This window comes from Pteronotus mesoamericanus, unplaced genomic scaffold (assembly GCF_021234165.1).
Source record: "Pteronotus mesoamericanus isolate MK-2021 breed Mesoamerican mustached bat unplaced genomic scaffold, CSHL_Meso_final contig_24, whole genome shotgun sequence".
Taxonomy (NCBI): Eukaryota; Metazoa; Chordata; class Mammalia; order Chiroptera; family Mormoopidae; genus Pteronotus; species Pteronotus mesoamericanus.
The window spans coordinates 1,664,198-1,683,580 of NW_026555100.1; the positions used below are offsets into that span (position 1 = coordinate 1,664,198).

The following is a 19,383-nucleotide window of genomic DNA, read 5'->3' on the forward strand; positions in this document are numbered from 1 at the left end:
TCCTCTGGCTGACTCCTCAGCTTACCCTGATTCTGAGATGAATGAAAAATGGCCATTTTGGGGGATGATGTGGCATTAAAGGGGCCAGTCGGAGAGAGACATCTTTTCGAGTTCTTTGCATTCAGTCTGATCATCAGAATCATGATCGGGTTCCTCAAACCCCATTGATCATTCTATTTCCTGCTGCCTTCTAAGCCAGGATGGAAACATTTATCCAGTTTGTTCCAGAGGTTGTACTGGTCTCCCCAGGGTGGACCAGGGTTAGCAGATGGCTGGAGGAGTGACAAGGTTGGAGGGGTCAAAACTAGGAGCAGAGGACAAGGCTGGCAGCTGAGGTGCAGCAGAGTTGATGAGAACCCACTTTTCTTCCCTTTCTTCCTTTTAACTGCTGGAAAAGTTAAGCTTGGCCCCAGTGCAGAACACTGGCCCATAAGCCACTTCCTGGTGTGGCTGCTTATCAGAGTTACTGACCCATCAGTTGTGACTCCCAGATGCCTCTCACCTGAACCATTGCTGTTGAGCGAGGGGATGGCTGCTCACATCCTCTGCTGTTCATTGGGACAAGGAATTTGTGAGTTTCATTTTTTTAGATCTTGTTAGAAAGGAGGTAGTATACAGTTAGTGGGTAAGAGTTGTGTTTAAATCTGGACCCACCATTGACTAGCTTTGTGATTTTGGGCAAGTTACTTGGCCTCTCTGAGCTTGTATTTTGCCACCTAGAAAATGAGTTGTCAATAGTGTGTTTTTCATAGGGTTGTTAGGAGAGTTAAATGAAAAAAATCTTTCTAAATAGTACCTTTCCTGTGACAAGTACTCAATAGATGTTAGCTGCTGTGAGTAGTCAGAGTGTGGTAGTACGTTCAATAAACCTTGAGCCAAAACATGCAAGATACTTACTGTATGTGGATAGCTGTCCCCGACACTCCCTGAATCATTTCCGTGAGCCTCTTTGATACCCAGGAAAGTTCAGGGAGTAGGAGAAATGCAGGTACAATTTAGTCAGAAGTCAAGAGGGTTGTGTGTCCATCTTACTTTCACCATTAAGCATCCCGGGCATATCAGCCCATCTCTCTAAGTCCCTATCCCACGCCTTTGTGTTCATTCTTTTACTCCGCCCCTTGGCTCCCCTTCTACCTACTGCCTGCACCTCCTTTATTGTCTTTGTTGATTTCTCTTTTCATCCTCAGCCCCAAATGCTCAGGGTTTGTTCCATAGACCGCTTCACTGCCCTCCCTGTCCACACTCCCTCCTCGGGTTATCCCATCAGGTTCCATTGCTTTAAATACTGAGTGTATGCTGACAGTTCCCAACTGATAGATGTAGCCCCAGCCCCACCCTGAACTTAAGACCACATATCCAACTGCTTGTATGACATCTTTCCTTGGGTGTCTGTATTTATCTCAAATATACGCATAACTTGGCCCAACATAAACTCATGATTTCCCACCTCCCTCCCGCAACTCTCCCTCCTACAGGCTTTCCCATCTCTGCTACTAACCAACTCCATCCTTCCATTTCCAGGCCAAGAAGCTTGGAGTCATTCTTAACATCTCTTTTCTAATCCACATTTAGTCTGTCAGTACCTACTTTCAGCTTTCCCTCTGAAATATTTCCCAAATTCAGCCACTTCTCCCCAGGTGCACTCTTACCACCCTCCTCCTAGCCACCAGCATAACTCCCTGGATTGTTGCATTTGCTGTCTGACTGGCTTCCCTGCTTCCACCCTTCTCTGCCTGTGGACAGTGTTTAATACAGCAGCCAGTGATCCTGTTAAAATGTAAGTCTGACCATGTCTCTACTCTACTCAAAACCTTCTAGGGGTTTTCCATCTCACTCAGTAAAATTCAGTGCCCTCTTTACAGCCCACAAAGTCCCTTCTGAGTCCTTCTCAACCCCGACACAGGTTTTACTCACATACCTCAGAGTTGCCTGGGAAATGGACACCCATTCACCAACCCCATTCATGTTAAAGGATGGACTACTGGTCCTTATAATGACCACAAAAAGTGGGGAATAAGCATCATTACTATAATATTTTAGGAAGTTCATTATTCTTGCCCCCAAAATTTGTGGAAGATACTGCAACTATACTTCGTTAGGGAGAACTAATATTAACTTACAACCTTATACTTTAGGGGGTGGACTGTGCATACTAGAGGGTCAATCTTGGTCTGGCTCAAAGGTAACCAATGTTACCAGCCTCCCTGTGCCTCTCAGGGAGAAGGTGAATTTTCTGCCCTGAGCCAGGTACGTAGGGTGCACGAAGCAGGACTTCCTTGAGGGATGCCACAGCCTCTGTGGCTGCTCCATTCCAGGGCCACAGTCGCCCATACCTCCCTGATATGTTGGGGTTTGTCAGCCTCCAAGCCTGGGTCTCAGTGTCCACAGCCTTGGGCCATGTTTTTAAAGGGAAGGAGGCTGAGGCTGTACAGTGGTGTGTGGCTGCCCTGGATCCTGGTTCTGTGAGAGGGCTTCTTCACAGCCAAAGGGACCCATCCTCCCCGCACTTCTGCAGGTCCTCTCGAGTCAGGGTGACCACTCTATGGGGCTAGTCTCTGCACCCGGCATGGACATGGGCATCGGGGTGGGCAGGAAGCAACAGCACATATCGGTGCCATGAAGCCGTGGCTCCTTGCCCCCTCTTTTTTCCCCACATATAGTCCCTGTGCTCAGCTCAGCTCACAGTGCCCGTTGAGTGTCCTGGTGCAGGGAGAAGGGCAGGGAGGGGACAAGCTCACTCTGGGGAATCCAGGCTGGGAAGCCCAGTTCTGAGACTTCTCGCTTGTGCAGGGTGACAGGTTTTGCTTTTTTGTCCTCCAGGCTGATCTGGCTTCTCAAGGTGATTCTCCAAGTCCACTGTCCCCCAGGGCTAGGTCCAGACCCCTTCCTCCATGAAGTTTCCCCTGCCTGCTCTTCCACCTTTCGAGCCGGTCAACACCGTTGTGTAGAGGGATCAGGAGTGTAGGCTTTGGTCCAGACTGCCAGGGCTTGTATCCTGTTTGCCCCCTCCGTAGCTCTACCACGACCTTAAGCAAGTGACTTAATTTTTCTAACCCTTAGTTTCCTCCTCTGTGAAGTGGGGCTGATGACATCTTCAGGGTTGACATGGGGATTAACTGAGACAATGCTTACAGAGTGCTTACGCATCCCGGCACTTAATGGCGCTCTGTGCCTATTAGCTGCTATTACTTTTGTTAGTGATGTCCATACAGTCCAGCAGTTTGTCATGGTGCACTGGGCGACCCTGTCACCCTAGTGCAGCGTTCAATTTAGGTAATCAAGGGATTGAGGACAGGTTGGAGGGTCTGGTTTGACCGTAATAGCAGCAGCTTACACTTAGAGTGCTGGCTGTGCAGGTGTTGTTACAAGCCCTTTCCCATTAACTCAGTTGATCTTCTATGAGGTAAGTATTCTTATTATCCCATTTTACAGATAAGCATATGGAGGCAGGTGGAGGCTGAGTGACTTACCTGAGGGCACAGAGCTGCTAAGTAGCAGAGCTGGTAGTTGAACCAAGGCTGGCTGGCGCCCCATTGGTATTCTAGTTATCACTCCCTTGACTTACAGATGAGGGCTCTGGGCTCAGAGAGGGGAAAGGACTTCTGCAGAGGATTCCAGCAGGTGAGCAGCCTCCTTAGCCCCATCTTCTCTTCTTTCTTCCAAAACTGGCCCAGTGCCTTGCAGGGCTCAGGCACTCATCAGGAACCTGGTGAACGCATGAATCATTTGTGTGCTGGCTGTGATTCCTCAGGTGTGAGCTAGGATACCAGGGAGAGGCAGGTGGCCTGGTGGGGACCCTCACCCTGAGACCAGGCAGCACCTCCCCACTCTTTCACAGAGCCCTGAGGGGGTGGTAGCTTGCCTTCTCCCTCTCTTCTTAGGTGCTTTGGAGAGGGGTGGTGCACATCCCAGCTGTGACCAGAGCTGTCTCAGGTCCGCTTGGCGGGCCAGCCTCTGTTTACTGTCCGGAAGCTCGGGGAGGACGTGTGCTGCTGGCTCAAGGCTTGGAACAGGTCTCTCAGTGCAGTGTTGCAGGTTTCACAGGGGGAAAGTGTGAGTCACCGGGACCTTGATAAGCTGCAGGTGAATGGAGGGCTGTGTTTGGGACAAATTTCTGTCTCTCTTGGGCCCTACGGGCTGGTTATAGCTCAGGTGATTTTACTGGAAGTTCTTTTCAAGTGATCTCCATGACCTGGTGGGGCTGAGTCACATAGTAAACACAGTTGGTAGGGCCTGCAGTGCTCTTGGGAAGGACGCAGCAATGTGTGGCCCAGGCCTGTCCCGGAGTTTGCCACCTCTCTTCCAGGCTTCTGCCTTGGCTTCCGTTTGCATTCCCCCTGCTGACTAAGGTCAGCCTTGGTACCCTGCATCCGTTCCATCTGTGGGCCAGTGCCCTGGGGGCTTGTTAGAAATGCAGAGTTTCACTCCCACCCTAATCTGCCCACTTAGAACCTGCACTTCGACCAGGCCCCGAGGTAATTCCTATGGCAGTAAAGAACCCTCTCTTGTCCACATGCCATGAAAACTTGGGCTCAGGCTCTGCTCTCCTTTGCTGGAAATGTTTCCAAATCATCCAGCTTTCCCTGGATCCTTTCCAGCCTCTCACAGGCGTGCACGAGGTGATGGGGAGCGTCCTGAGTGGCAGTGCGTGCTGTTCCGTGGGCGTGAGGTAGGTGGATGGCAAGGGAGTGGGGGCAGTTCAGTGGGGCAGCTCGTTGGTCTGAGCTTCTCCGAGAGGTGGACCGTGTGCCTTAGGTTTCAGAGTAGATGGGATGGAGGTGCCTTCAGGGGGCCCCTGGGGAGACTGTCTTCAATAGGGCTGAGAGCGAGGGCCTGTGAGGGGCAGAGATGTGTGCCTGTGTGACAGGACTCCTATTGGCCTCCAGATTCGATTGTGAAACCCCAGAGGTAGATGACACCCGCCCCTCAGAGGCACTGGCTTTGAAAGAACACCTCGTGACTTTGGAGGAAAGCGACCCCTTTGCCTTTTCCCGAAAGTCTTGACCACACAGGCTTTTAAAGACCACAATAGCCACAAAGACAAAGCATGACCAAGACAATGTCGTCTTCAGGCCTTTTTCCCCCTTCTGAATGACGTCTAAGGCCCTGGGAACATTGTAAAAGCTGGGCCCTGTCCAATTTTAATCACTCCTGCCAGCCCCCACCTCTGGCTCCCAGAAGCCTTGCCAACTGACTTGGGGGGGTGGTGATGCCCAGAGATGTCAGACCATCCCTGGGTCAGGCCCCAGAGCTCTGGCAGAACTTTGGGGACAGGGAGGAGGAACAGAATGTGTTGGTTGGCCCGTCGACTCCCACAGCTAGGGCGGGAGATAGAAGGAGAGAGAGAAGGGTGTCTGCCAAGTTTAATTAACAGTGGAAACTCACCGTGGGGGAGGAGATAAACGATTTGAAGTGGAGGGGCGGTTTACTGGAAGAAGGGGTGCTGCTGAAGCCAGTAATGAGAAAGAAGCAAGGGGTTCCTGAAGGGAGCGTCTCCCAGAGCACAGGCCATGGTGTCCACAGTGTGGCAAGCAGGATTGGGTTGAACTCAGGTCTTGGGGGTGTGAGCGGGAGAGTTTGTTTACGCCTGCTTTCTGAGTTGGCATCTTTGGAAAACAATCCACCAATATACCAGCCGGGTAGCCTTCCTTGACTTCATAAACGAAAGAACTAATTAAGAAAATGAAGATTGAGTTTAAAAAATAGACATGATGTTCCATTCTTGTTCTTTGAAGACATAAATGGATTGCCTGAATTGTACCTAACTTTATTTCATGGATCTTTACACAACACTTAACATTTATGATCTGGGAAGAGAGGTGATTTGAGAAATTTGTGATATTCATTGTTTAGGACAAAAATGCAGAAACGTTGAATGGACAGTAAAATGAATAGTGTGGGTTGAACTTGAAATACAGGTAGTATTTCAGTGAATGTTGCTATTCATTTTTTAGTAGGAATTTCAGGGCTAAATGGGGTTTTCTGGTTCTGTCTCCCTTCTGATGCTGTGCAAATCCCCCTGTTATATCCCTGCCAGGTGTACTTGGGGCAGCACAGACAGTTTGGCCATCCTGACCTGCAGTTTTCTCTGCGTTTACCTGCTGTTTCTAGCTCTATTGCCAGAGGCCATAGCGAACAAATTGAATCCCTTCTGATAGTCCTGTTTAAAGACAAAATACCTGCCCACTCCCCAAATCATCCTCTTCAGTTCATGTGAAATACCTGCAGGCTCTTCAGAAATTCTCAGAAAATGTGATAATGAGGTCATTGGTCATTCCTGGCTACTGTCCTAGTTTTTGCCATTACCAAAGTGCCTTTTTTTCTTCTCTTTTTTCTCTTTCATCTCTTCTTCATGTGAGCACACCTGCTAGCTCACCAGCACAGTTCCGCCCCAGTTGTCCATATCTCTGCCCTCCCTGTATGGTCTTTATCTCCTCCCCCCAAATCTTTACCCTCCCCTGGGGCCTCTCCTCTCCCATGAGTGTGCCCCCTCCTCTCCCTCTTCTCTGTCCACTGCCATCTCTCTTTCCTTTCTCTTCTGAGGATGTACATGTATAGGGTGGCTAGTCAAGGGTTGAGATGGGAGAGAACCCCTTAAATTTTGCCCCCACGTTTCTGGTCCTAGAGCCTAAGATCCCATTAGTTCTTGGCCATTTCCTGACATAAAGTGCTAAGCCTTATTAAAAGGCTTTATTACTAAAAATCCTGTCTCGGTCTCACCCACTATGCATAGTATACACACTTCTTCATTGTATAGTTCTTTCAGTTCCCAGAACAAAACATTGCATTCCTCCCGTTATCTTGATTTAATGACCTACCATCTTTGCATGTTGTACTTTTTTAAACTCCCAATTTAGTTTCTGAGTCTGTTTGCCCTCTTAATTTTGTGTCATCTCTAGTTTTGGTAAGCAAAGCACTCCTTCTGTTTCCATTATCAGTAGAGAATACGATCACTGGAATGGGACAGGGGAAAGGACCTCATAAGTCATCTGGTCGAACCCTTCCTCTTACAGACCAGAAAATAGTGTTTCAGAAAACTGAAGTGATTTGCTTAGCATCACCCAGCTATTCGTATATGGACAAGAGCTATGTTCAGAAACTGGGTTTCCTGACCCAGGGGCATTTCCTGATGCCAGGTGGTTACCATCCTGTCTTTGAAAATATATTAATTCAACCAAACCATCATGGTTGTGTCTGTAACCAGGAGTTGGCAACATTGTGTCAACAAACAACAACAACAAAAATGTGCTACTCCCTGGCTTTCATGACAGTGTAATTGCTCATAATTTGATATTTAATTTTTAATAAGAGGGTAGACCCTGACTAAATTATTAAGGACTGAGCTTGAATACTGTTAGAACCTAAGAACAGAATAGTCAGGCAAAAAAAAAACAAACAAACTCACAAACAAACCCCAAATAGTTCATAGACGTTTAATTTATGCTGTTACGCTCTGCATGGAAGCCAGAATCATATTGATAGAAATTTGTAGGGAATCCCAGACTCTTTTTTTTTTAAGTATATTTTATTGATTTTGCTATTACAATTGTCCCATTTTTTTCTCCCTTTTATCCCCCTCCACCCTGCAACCCTCCTGTGCTTTAGTTCATATCCATGGGTCATATATAATAAGTTCTTTGGCTTCTCTATTTCCTACACTGTTCTTAACAACCCCCTGTCTATTTTGCACATACCAGTTACGCTTCTGATTCCCTGTACCTTTCCCCCCATTCTCCCCCTTCCCCTCCCTGCTGATAACCCTCCATGTGATCTCCATTTCTGTGATTCTGTTCCTGTTCTAGTTCTTTGCTTAGTTGGTTTTTGTTTTTGTTTTTTTAGGTTCAGTTCTTGATAGTTGTGAGTTTGTTATCATTTTGCTGTTCATAGTTTTGATCATCTTTTTCTTAGATAAGTCCCTTTAACATTTCACATAATAAAGGCTTGGTGATGATGAACTCCTTTAACTTGACCTTATCTGTGAAGCACTTTATCTGCCCTTCCATTCTAAATGGTAGCTTTGCTGGATAGAGTAATCTTCGATGTAGGTCCTTGTCTTTCATGACTTTGAATACTTCTTTTCAACCCCTTCTTGCCTGTAAGGTTTCTTTTGAGAAATCATCTGACCGTTTTATAAGAACTCCTTTGTAGGTAACTGTCTCCTTTTCTCTTGCTGCTTTTAAGATTCCTTGTCTTTAATCTTGGGTTATTTAATTATGTTGTGTCTTGGTGTGTTCTTCCTTGGGTCCAACTTCTTTGGGACTCTCCGAGTTCCTGGATCTCCTGGAAGTCTGTTTCCTTGGCCAGATTGGGGAAGTTCACCTTCATTGTTTTTTCCAACAAGTTTTCAATTTCCTGGCCTTCCTCTTCTCTTTCTGGTACCCCTGTGATTTGGATGTTGAAATGTTTAAAGTTGTTGCAGACATTCCTAAGCCTCTTCTCATTTTTTTTGAATTCTTGTTTCTTCATTCTGTTCTGGTTGAATGTTTATTTCTTCCTTGTGTTCCAGGTCATTGATTTGAGTCCCAATTTCCTTCCCTTCACTGTTGGTTCCCTGTGTATTTTTCTTTGTTTCACTTTGTATAGCTTTTACATCTTCCTCTATTTTGTAACCATATTCAATCAATTCTTTGAGCACCCTGACTAGCAGTGTTTTGAACTCTGCATCTGATAGTTTGGCAATCTCCTCATTGCTTAGTTCTTGTCCTGGAGTTTTGATCTATTCTTTCATTTGGGCCATATTTCTTTGTCTTGGCGCACCTGTTATGTTGTAAGGGTTGGAGCCTTAGGTGTTCGCCAGGGCGGGGCAACCCACGTCTCTGTGTTGGTGGGGCTGCATGTGTGGGAGGGGTCCGAGAGGGAACAACTCCACTTGCTTGGCTCTCCGTTTGCTTTCAGTCACTTCCCCCACTAACCACAAGCAAATTGGGTCCTCATGGTGCTGATTTCCAGGTCTGTGGGCGTGTGTACATTCTAGGACTCTGTGGGTCTCTCCAACAAACTCTCCTGTGAGGCTGAGGGTTTCTCCCACCACTACAGTCCCCACAGGTTTTTACAGTGCCTTGCAGCCTGTCAAGGCCAGGCATGTTCACTCAAGACTCTGTCAGATGGAAGAAAATCCACGGAGCCTTGGGGATACTTGATAGGCCTTTATTCAAGGGTGGGCGAATCTATGCATGCTGCAAGCTGCACATGTTAGCAAGGAGCCCCTATGCCCTAATATACTGGAAACAGACAAAGCTGGCAGGGAGCCAACAGGTTGTATAACATAGTGGCTCCCTATGCAGACCTACTCAATGTTATGGGAACTGTTTATCGGACCCATACTCAAGGCCATGGGAATACTTATTGGGCCCCGTCTCAAGGCTATGAGAACACAGCTATTTTTTAAAAAAATTTTATTTTTAAATCATGTTTATTCTATTACAGTTGTCTCAGTTTTTCCCCCTTTACCCTCCTCCACCCATCCCACCCCGCCCCCCGCTCCCACAGTCAATTCCCACTCTGTTGTCCATGTCCATGGGTCATTCATACATGTTCCTTGTTTAGTCCCTTCTCCTCCTTTCCACCATTGTCCTCCTTCCCCATCCCCTCTGGTCACTTTCAGTCTGCTCCATGTTTACTTGCCTGTGGTTTATTTTGTTTGTTAGTTTATTTGGTTGAATAGATTCCACTTATAGGTGAGATCATATGGTATTTGTCTTTCACCGACTGGCTTATTTCACCTAGCATAATATTCTCTGTTTCCATCCATGTTGTCACAAAAGGTAGGAGTCCCTTCCTTCTTTTTTTTTTTTTTAAGTGCAGATTGATTTTATTTATTTGTTTTTTAAATGTCAAGGTCCATTATAAAATATTAAAAAATTCAAATTCATTAGAAAGAAGAACACAGCTTATCTTTGTTCCCCAGACGTCTGGGTGAGGAAGCCAGATTACCTCTATTTACCCTATAATCCACCCCTTCTGGGTTCCTCACTATACAGTCTATGTGAGGATATCTTCTGCATAGGTCCCTTGGCGAGGGGGGCAGAGCCTTGTACCCATAAACCACAACAGCACTACAGACTACAGCAATAAGCAAAACACAGGCACCGCTGCCCAAGACAGCAAGGACCTGCCATTCAGTGATTGGGGATGCCCACCATTTCTGCAAGCGATTGCCTGTCAGGTGTTGAATGGCATGGGTCTCAGAAGTTAATGCCCATAAAGCTTTACAGCCCACCCATTATCCTGTGCCTCCCAGAAATGCTTTCGAGTCTGAGTCTCACATAGACCTGTCAGAGTCCAGCCCATCTGGGCTTGACCTTCGGGGTTCTCAATGCAAAGGGGAGCTGGTCCAGCCAGTTCCACGGCTTCAGCTGTGAGCCATCCTGAGCCATCCCATACGGAGTAGCTGTTTAATGGCCAGAGCCATTCGTGCCACCGCTCTGCCCCAGTGTAGATGTTAGTCCAGGTTGCATTCCACAAGGGATGTCCAGTGTTCCACTGGTTCTGGAGCCAAGTCCAATTTGAGACAGAAGCAGGAGAGATGCGTCATGGGAGGCCAGCAGACATGCTCAGTGGGGTTTCTGGGCAGACCCAGCACACTGATTGGTTATCCACTGAGGCATAGGTATGAACCCAGTCCACTAAAGTGTTATTTTGTGCACTGAGAGCAAAAAGACAGAGCAGCTATGGGTACCAGAAAGGGAAAGTGATGACCTTCAGGCAATATACAAATGAGCTTCTGTTCAGCCGCTAAGACAGTGGCTGGCAGAGGGGGCCTTCCTGGGCATGAATACCGGACCTTCTCTGCCTCAACTGGGGGTTCAGCACCTACATGCAACAACAGAGGAAGAACTCATGATGGACCATAGGGAAATTACAAAGGTGCAGTGAAGAAGCATTTCATGGTCTGCTGACCCTGGATATGTCATCTTTAGGATTGGGGGCCAGAGCACTTTTTGCAAGTTTCTCTCTACCCCTTGACGAGGGGCAACAAGAGCCACCCAATGCATGTAGAGGGCATTTATTTCCCAAGGCCACATCCAGGTGGCTGTTTGTCCTCTCTCCAGATTCTCTGGAGTGGGCAAGAGAATGTTTCCCTGTTTCCCCATGCCTGGTTTCAGCAGAGCATCCTTAGTCTGCACTTGCAGCTGAATTGGAGCTGCATTCAGGTGGAGCAAGGCTTCTACTGGGGCTGGGCCCCTCCTCCAAACTCCTCTCATTTAGAGTCCAGAGGACAGTCCATAAGCATTTTGTCCAATCCCCCAGTGTGGGAGTGGCAGCCACAGCTCGCAGGCCCTGCCTTAAGAGACCATTGTATCATTCAATCATCCCAGCAGCTTGGGGATGATAGGCCACATGGAATTTCCAGTCAATCTGCAAATCTTGAGCGCACTGTTGTACCAAGGCTCCAGTAATATGTGTCCCTTGATCACTTTCAATGATCAAGGGCTGCCGAGAAGCAGCACATAACCATTCCAGTGCAGTAATTACTGCTCTCTGATCTGGGTGTGGTGTGGGATAAACAGCTAAGGGTCCAGTAGCTGTGTCCACACAGTTAATAGCATACTTGTATCCCTCTATGTAGGGGCTCGATTACATCCACCTGCCACTGGGTTAGCGGTACCTGTCCCCACACCACCTGTCTAGTAGGTCCCACAGGCCTTCAGGGATACTTTTGCGAGCAGACAACACAGGTCCCACAAGCTTCTTGTACTTCTGCTAAGGTGACAGATAATCCCCAAGTCTTTATAATGGACCACATAGTCCTTTTCCTAGCACGTAGGAGACGATGGTGTAGGCACTGAGCTACTTCCCTCCCTGAGGGACTGGTAGGTACTGTTTCTAGCCACTGCGCCTTCGCTAAAGTGTCAGCCTCATCATTCTCAGGGGAAGCAAGAGGTGCATGTGCAGTAACATGATATACAGTGATTTGTTTCTGGTGGCCTAACTCCCATAGGTCTTGCCACAAAGCCTGTCCCCACAATGGCCTGTGCATAACCATCCATTTATTTGTATACCATGTAGAAATCCACAATGTTAGCCCCCTGTACACTGCCCAACTATCTGTGCAAATAGGGGTGGTGCCTCATCAGCAGCCACAAGCCACATGGCTCGTAGTTCAGTCCACTGGCTACTCTGAGCCACGCCAGTGTCAAACTAGATTGTGTCTGTTTGTGGTTGAGCTGCCACGGCAGTCCATACAGGGGGGTGGCCCCTGCTGGACTCGTTGGTGTACCAAGCATCTGAGAGAGTAGTTGCCTGCCCTTCCAGGAAGGGGACTGGCTCCCATTTCTTCTATAGGGACAGGAACAGTAGATTTTTTCATCTACATACGTAACAGGGCCAAGCACTTCCCACAGCTCAGACAGTAAGGGGCTAGTTGACAGAGTACTCCTTTGTTGCAGATAAGCCCCCCCACTTAGCGCATGTGGGTATTTGAACTGTCCCACTGCAAGGCTTGGCCACCCAGTTCTGGACCCACCCTGCAATGGGATACATGGTCCTTACTGTCACAGGGACAGTTCTTGTTAGAGCCTCTGTGGCTAACAGGTCAGGAGAGACTGCAGCCAGCTGCTTTTCTATCAAGGAGTACCGCACCTCTGCTCCCTTCCATAGTTGGGACCAGAAACCCAAGGGCTGACGTAGCCATTCTGTTCGCTGCCACAAACCCCACCCGAACCCTTCTTGTGTCACATGCACATGTAGCTCACATGGTCTAGCAGGATCCAGCGCATGCAAGGCCTGGGCATGCTTAGTGATACACCTCACTCCTTGGAACACTTGTTCCGATGTTGGGATCCAGTCCCAATTCACTCCCTTTTTCACCAAAGAATAAATACAAGGGACGAACAACCTGTGCAAGATGGGGCACAAATGCTCTCCAGTACCCCAACAGGCCCAGAAATGTCTGGAGCTGTTTCACAGTGGTAGGGGTTGGATACGCCTGAATTTTATCTGTGACTGCATCAGGGATGACTTTTGTCTTACCCAACCAGACAGCCCCCAAGAATTTAACAGATAATCCAGGCCCTTTTGGCTTGCTTTCATTGACTGCCCAGCCATATAACTTCAGGTGGGACAGCACTTGCTGCACTGCTTTCTGTAATTCTGCAAGAGAACCACTGGTTAGCAAAATGTCATCAACATAGTGGAACAGACACATTTCTGCAGTCTGTGGCTGCTTAGCCAGGTCCTCTGCCACAAGCTGGTGACAGATAGTTGGGCTGTGCAAGTGCCCTTGAGGGAACCCTGTTAAAGTCTGTTCCCAGTCCTCCCATGTGAAGGCAAACTGATCTTGACTCTCCAGAGGAATGCCAATGGAGAAAAAGGCATTTTACTAGATCAGCTACAAAGTAGTAAGTTCCCAGCTCATTAGTTAACTGCTCCATCAAGTCCACAGAAGGGACTGCTCCATATCATTGAGGAATGACCTTACTGAGCTTCCGGTGATCAACTCTCATTCTCCATGTGCCATCTGGCTTTTTCACTGGCCACAGAGGGGAGTTAAAAGGACTGTGGGCAGCCCTAATTGTCCCTACCTTTTCCAACTCTCCTGTAGTTGCTGTAATTTCCTTATGTTCCCCATGCGTCTGGTATTTTTTCACTGCCATTACCTGTTGTGGGGATGGCAACTCCAAGGGGGATGGTCAGCATGTCCCCGAAGAATGGCATTTACCACTCACACCTGCAGGTGAAACTCCTGCAGTCGTGTGTAGCCACAATCCCTGGAGCTCATCAATACCCATGATAGTCTCAGGAATGGGGGACACATAAACTGTATTCACAGTGGGGCAAACGCCCGATGCCCAAAGAGAGCTGTACAGCCTTCACTCTCACACTCTGTCCCCCATAACCATCAGTAGTGACCTCAGGTCCCAGAAACTTCTTAGGGTTTCCATGTAAGAGGGTACATTCGGCTCCCATATCCACAGAGCCAAAACCCGCTGGACATTTTCAGAGGACAAATGAATAGCCAATTTGACATGCGGCCTCCAGTTCCTGCTCATTCCCTGTAGATGGGTTCCTCAGCCTGCCCCCTATTCAGATGTCTAAAGGATATCCCCTCCCTCCCCTGGGAGGTTGGCGCAGCCAGGTGGTCTTCCAGCTGGACTGGATGAGCCTCTCTGTTCATGCCCCTGGGCTTCTTCGGTGCCGCCTTCTTCTTCTGGAGGCGTTGGTCAGCTCACAGCTGCTTCCAGAGTTCTAGCAGGTAAGCATTCGACTTCCTGTCAGTCTTAGTGTGATTGACTCCAGCCCCTACAAGGGCTGACCACATCTGTGTTCTGGTCACCTGCACGGGGGTGCTGTTTGAGTGGGAAACAGGAACTTTGAGTTGCTGCCCAAGCAATTTTTTGTTGGTGGTGAGCCTCTGCCTCTCCCAGGCTGGCCACCACTGTTGTGATGTCATTTATGCGACGTTCAGCGTAAGGCACCAGAATGGCCATTAGCAACCCAAAGGAGGTAGGGGGAGTGTGCTGGAGCACAAGATATGGCATTCCAGCTGTAAAATATTCATCATCAGGGCCCAGGTATTGGGATTGAACATAGGCTGAGCCATGCCCAACTCCCGCAGGATTCACACTAAGTCTGTGAAGGACTGCCGTTTCCTCACTGTGTTTGGCACATCTGCATTCGCCCAGACCCTACGAACAGATGCCATTACCCATTCCAATAATGAGTGTGAGCCCTGCCCCTTTCTATGCCGCTGGCTGTTCTGTAGCCATTTTCGTAGAGAGGGGTGGGTCATGATGGAAGCTAGCTTTTCCAATTCATTATCGGTGCGCATGATGCTATCCACCCCTAAACCCCACAGGCGTAAAAGACACACGCGAAGGGCTCCCCAGGTCGTCGGTGAAACTGATTCGCGAGATTGACCAGTTCAGCCTGCGTATAGAGATCTTCCGCTATCTGGGCGGGACCTGCTGGGTCTTCCCCCTGCGCGCCACAGGGTGTTGGGATTTCATTTCCTGTAACAGAACAGGGTGGGTCTTCCGGGTACTCGATTCCGCCTCTCCGTCTTCCTCCTCTTCTGCTTCTGACTGGTCCGCCATGGCTGGGGCACGGAATTTTCGCCATTCTGCCACTCTCGGCCCTTCTCCTCGGGCACCGATCCTGGATTGCAAGGCCTTCTCTTGTTCTTGGACTTTGCGTAGTTTCGCTGTGTCCGGAAGCACAGTCTCCGTCTCAGCCCGCAAAGCTGAAAGAAGAACCCTGCTCATGGCCCCAGCGGCCGCACAGGCACTGGGCTGCTCCAGGATCTCCCCAACCACCCTCAGGGCTTTATCTACTCTGTCAGGTGAGACACTGACATTGGGCTAGTCCCTGGGTGGGGCCCATGATGCCAGGAGGTGTGCCACCGGGTGCCACACCCCGGTATCAGGCCACCCATCCAGGCTGCCCTTGTGAGACCCCTAGTGTAGTCGGTGCGAGGCCCACTGACTACACTAATTGTCTTGCAGCCTGTCAAGGCCAGGCAGGTTCACTGGAGACTTGGGCAGACGGAAGAAAAGCCGCAGAGCTGTGGGGATGCTTGACATGCCTTTATTCAGGGGTGGGCGAATCTACGCATGCTGCAAGCTGCATGTGTTAGCGAGGAGCCCCTATGTCCTAATATACTGGAAACAGACAAAGCTGGCAGGGGGCCAACAGGTTGTATAACAGTGAGATTCTGCGCATGCAGGCCTACTCCATGTTACGGGAACTGTTTATAGTACCCATACGCAAGGCTATGGGAGTACTTACTGGGCCCCATCTCAAGGCTATAAGAACACAGCTTATCTTAGTTCCCCAGACATCTGGGTGAGAAAGCCAGACTGCCTCCATTTACCCTGCATACAGCCAGAGGTTTTGAGGCTTTAGTTTCCCGCAGCGGAACCCTGGGTTGCGCGGTTTGTCTTGCTCCCCCGTTGTTCCTCCCAGCTTATTGCCCACGTGAATGTGGGACTGCCCCGCCCAGTCTGCCAGCTGCCACCTCACCCACCAGGTCCGCCGCCTTGCCACGTGTCCTGTCCACCCCAGCAGCCATTCTCCGCCCCTCCTACCAGCCTGGAGGAATGTTTCTTCTTTAGCTCCTTGGTTGTCTGACTTCCATACGGTTTGATTTTCTGGCAGTTCTGGTTGTTTTTTGTTTTTAAATTTGTTGTTCTTCTTTTGGTTGTGCGAGGAAGCATAGTGTATCTACCTACGCCTCCATCTTGGCCAGAAGTCCTCCGGACTCCATTTTAACCTGGGGCCTGTTGCTTCCTGGCATATTACTCTCCCCAGATGTCTCAATAGGAAGCCAACTGACTGATTCCCGGTTCCACTCTGCCCATACATAGATAAGTCTCCACAGCTGGAGGGTGGTGGAAGGTGAGGCAGAAACACCGAAGATTAGTCCCGCCTGACTGTACCTCCCCTGTCTGGCCCCTTTGATTCAATTTCTGGTCCCTGGTGCAGCTGGGTTCTCAGCTTGATGATGACTGAAGATCAGTTAGTCTAACAGTGCTTTGAGGTATAAACAATATACCCCTTTGGGGTTAGTAACAAATGGTCTCCCTTTCTGTCCCCAGGCTCCACCTACAGCGTCTTATCCATCATGCCCTCAGACTCAGAAAGCAGCAGCTCTCTCAGCAGTGTGGGTGAGTACCGCTTTCCGGGGCACCCCTCCTTCCTGGAGATCATCGAGTGGGCCAGGGTCTGGGTGCGAGCCAGGGCAACCCTGGGTTCATGGAATGGGAAGTTGGCCCTCACCCTTCATATTACTCATGGGGTCCTATTACTCAGTATGATTCTATTCACATTTTCTTTCATCACCAATACATCATCTTCGTGGAGGAGGGCAGAAATCTGGCTCTGATGGTAGAAGGGAGGTAGGTGCTGGGAAAGGCATAGGACCTCTTAGTGAGCCCCACCCCCACCCCCCTGCCCATGCCAAGGCTGCTTGTCTGCCCATGCCGAGGCCGCACGTCCATGAGACTGGCCCCTTTTGGGACTATGCTTTGAAAGCAGAAATAGCCCACTGAAGTTGTTGCCTTGGTGACAGGAGTAGCCAGTCCATGCTGACATGAATGCGTTCCCGGAAGACTGTAGTGAGGCCAGCCCTGCTTTCACTTCACTGAAGATGTCCCCGCAGGAAAATCGTCATAGTCTCCCAGATTTCCTATACCTCAGTGTCCTCTATTTAACACCCCAGTGCAGTTTCTGATGTCATGATCTTTTATTTTTATTTTTTATTTTAGACAGAGTGGAAAGGAGGGAGAAAGAGAGGGAAACATCAATGTGTGGTTGCCTCTCATGCGCCCCCTGCTGGGGACCTGGCCCACACTCCAGGCATGTGCTCTGACTGGGAATCGAACCTGCGACCTTTTGGTTTGCAGGCTGGCACTTAATCCACTGAGCCACACCAGCCAGGGCTGATGTCCTGATCTGTCTTGATGGGTGGATACAACTTCAGTGGTGAGTCCTGGAGTTTTTGAGTTGGAAGGCCCCACAGAGATCATCTGGTCCATTTATTTGGTTTTCCTTCATATAGACAGATGGGGAAATTGCCACTCAGGGAGGGGAGTCTCATGCCAAAGATTCCTGAACTAGCCAGGGACAGATCTTTCATGTGTTAATTGACTAACACTATAGACCGCCTCCAGTGTGACAGAAGTAGGCTTGGAATATAGTGGTGAGAAGGCAGGTGTGCTGCCTCTGCTTGTGGACCTTAGGGTCTATGGGGAAGACAGTTAAATGAGTCAATACAAAAAGTGAGGTCAGGGTGATCAGAAGGGAAGATAGGTACTGTAGGGTACTGTATTCATTGGTCAGAACTCCCATAGTAAGGACCACAAACTGAGTGGCTCATGTAACAAAGATATTCTCTCACGGACCTGGAGGCTAGAAGTCTAAGATCAAAGTATTGTGTTGGCAGGACTACGCCCCTTCTGAAGACTCTAGGGGAGGGTCTGTTCCTGGCTTCTGGTGGTTGCCGGCAATCTTTGATGTTCCCTAGCTTGTAGATACATCACCTAGTCTGTCGGAGCCTTCATCTTCACCTGATGTTCTCTCTGTGTCAGTCTCTCCAAATTTCTCCTGAAAACGGGCTCTAGTAATATTGGTTTAGGGACCCTCCCTACTCCTCCAGTATGACCTCATCTTAACTTGATCATCTGTAAAGGCTGTTATTCCAAATAAGGTCACATTCACATTTACTAGGGATTAGGATTGAGCATCTTTTTTGGAAGACACAATGCAGCCCCTCACAGTCTTCCTCATCCTGTGTAGTGTTTAGGAAGGACTCTTCTGGGACCATGGTTCAGAGCTGCTGAGTATCACTTTGTTCTTCCTATTTTGGACATGTTGATTGAATGACGGGATTGTCAGAATTTTGAATTTAGGACTGGCTCTCAGGTAGCACATGGGGTGGTACAGTCAGGATTAGGAGAGCAATACAGTGGGGCTTTTGTAAGACAGTGAACTGATTGAGTTTTGAGTATGTACATTTTGCCTCTCTCATCCTTCACCCTTTTCTGGCTCCCTGTTCCCTTGGGAACAAGGTACAATGATCTAACTAATTTGTGTCACATTGACACTTTAAGTTAACCCAGTACCATTTCTAGTAGCATTTGCCTTTTAAAAGGGGGCTCCAGAGAGAGAGGTCTTAAGCCACAGCAAGTATTGTTAATGGTGGAATTTCAGACCCGAGCAGGAGGTGTTTTTTTGCAGTGAACCTTTGCATGCCCTGGGAGAAGCCCCATGTCAGTGACCCACCGTTTGGTTCTCCACACACTTAGTGGCCCGTGGGATGGAGGGGTCAGCAGTGTCCTTGGATACTTGTTAACAGGCAGGCAGAGAGCACCGCTGTCTGTGTCCAGATCTTCAATGCTGCAAGACCGGGTTGCATCCCTCCAGATGAAACAAACCCACTTGAGTTCACCTGAACCAGGTTTTGTTGCTCTCGCTCTTCTGCATGCTTCTGATGTTGTCCCTGGGGTGTGGAGCTCCGTTTTTTCACGGCTGACTTGAATGTCCTCATGGCTGCAACAATAGGGATTACCTATGCACACTGCCTTAAACAGTAAGGAAACGAGACCTCACACAATAAGAAGTGCCACTGGGCCGAGCATGTCAGGATGTGGCTCAGTGATCCCCTCTGTGTTGTCTGCCCCCTCAGGCTGATGGCTGGGGTGCTGGAGCAGCAGTTCCAGCCATTACGTCCTGACAGTGTTCCGGGCTCTGATGTCCATTATGGGAGCCCCAGGCGGCTTTTTAAATTTAAAGTAATTAAAATGAAATCAAATGTCTAGTTTCAGTGGTCACACTAGCCACATTTCAAGTGCTCTCTGGCCACCTGTGGCTAGTGGCTACCATGTTGGGCAGAACAGATAAAAGAACATCTCCATGGTTACAAACAGCCTGGAGGAGGAGGAGGGT

The 19,383-nt window shown here is 48.9% G+C and overlaps 1 protein-coding gene across 1 annotated transcript in view; it reads left to right on the plus strand.

The window, feature by feature from the left end:
- DLG5 (discs large MAGUK scaffold protein 5) overlaps positions 1-19,383 on the plus strand; it is a 125,850-nt gene that overhangs the window by 36,123 nt on the left and 70,344 nt on the right. The window contains exon 2 of the mRNA XM_054572497.1: positions 16,536-16,604. Within this exon, the coding sequence (XP_054428472.1) occupies positions 16,536-16,604 (69 nt within the window). The remainder of the gene's footprint in view (positions 1-16,535; positions 16,605-19,383) is intronic.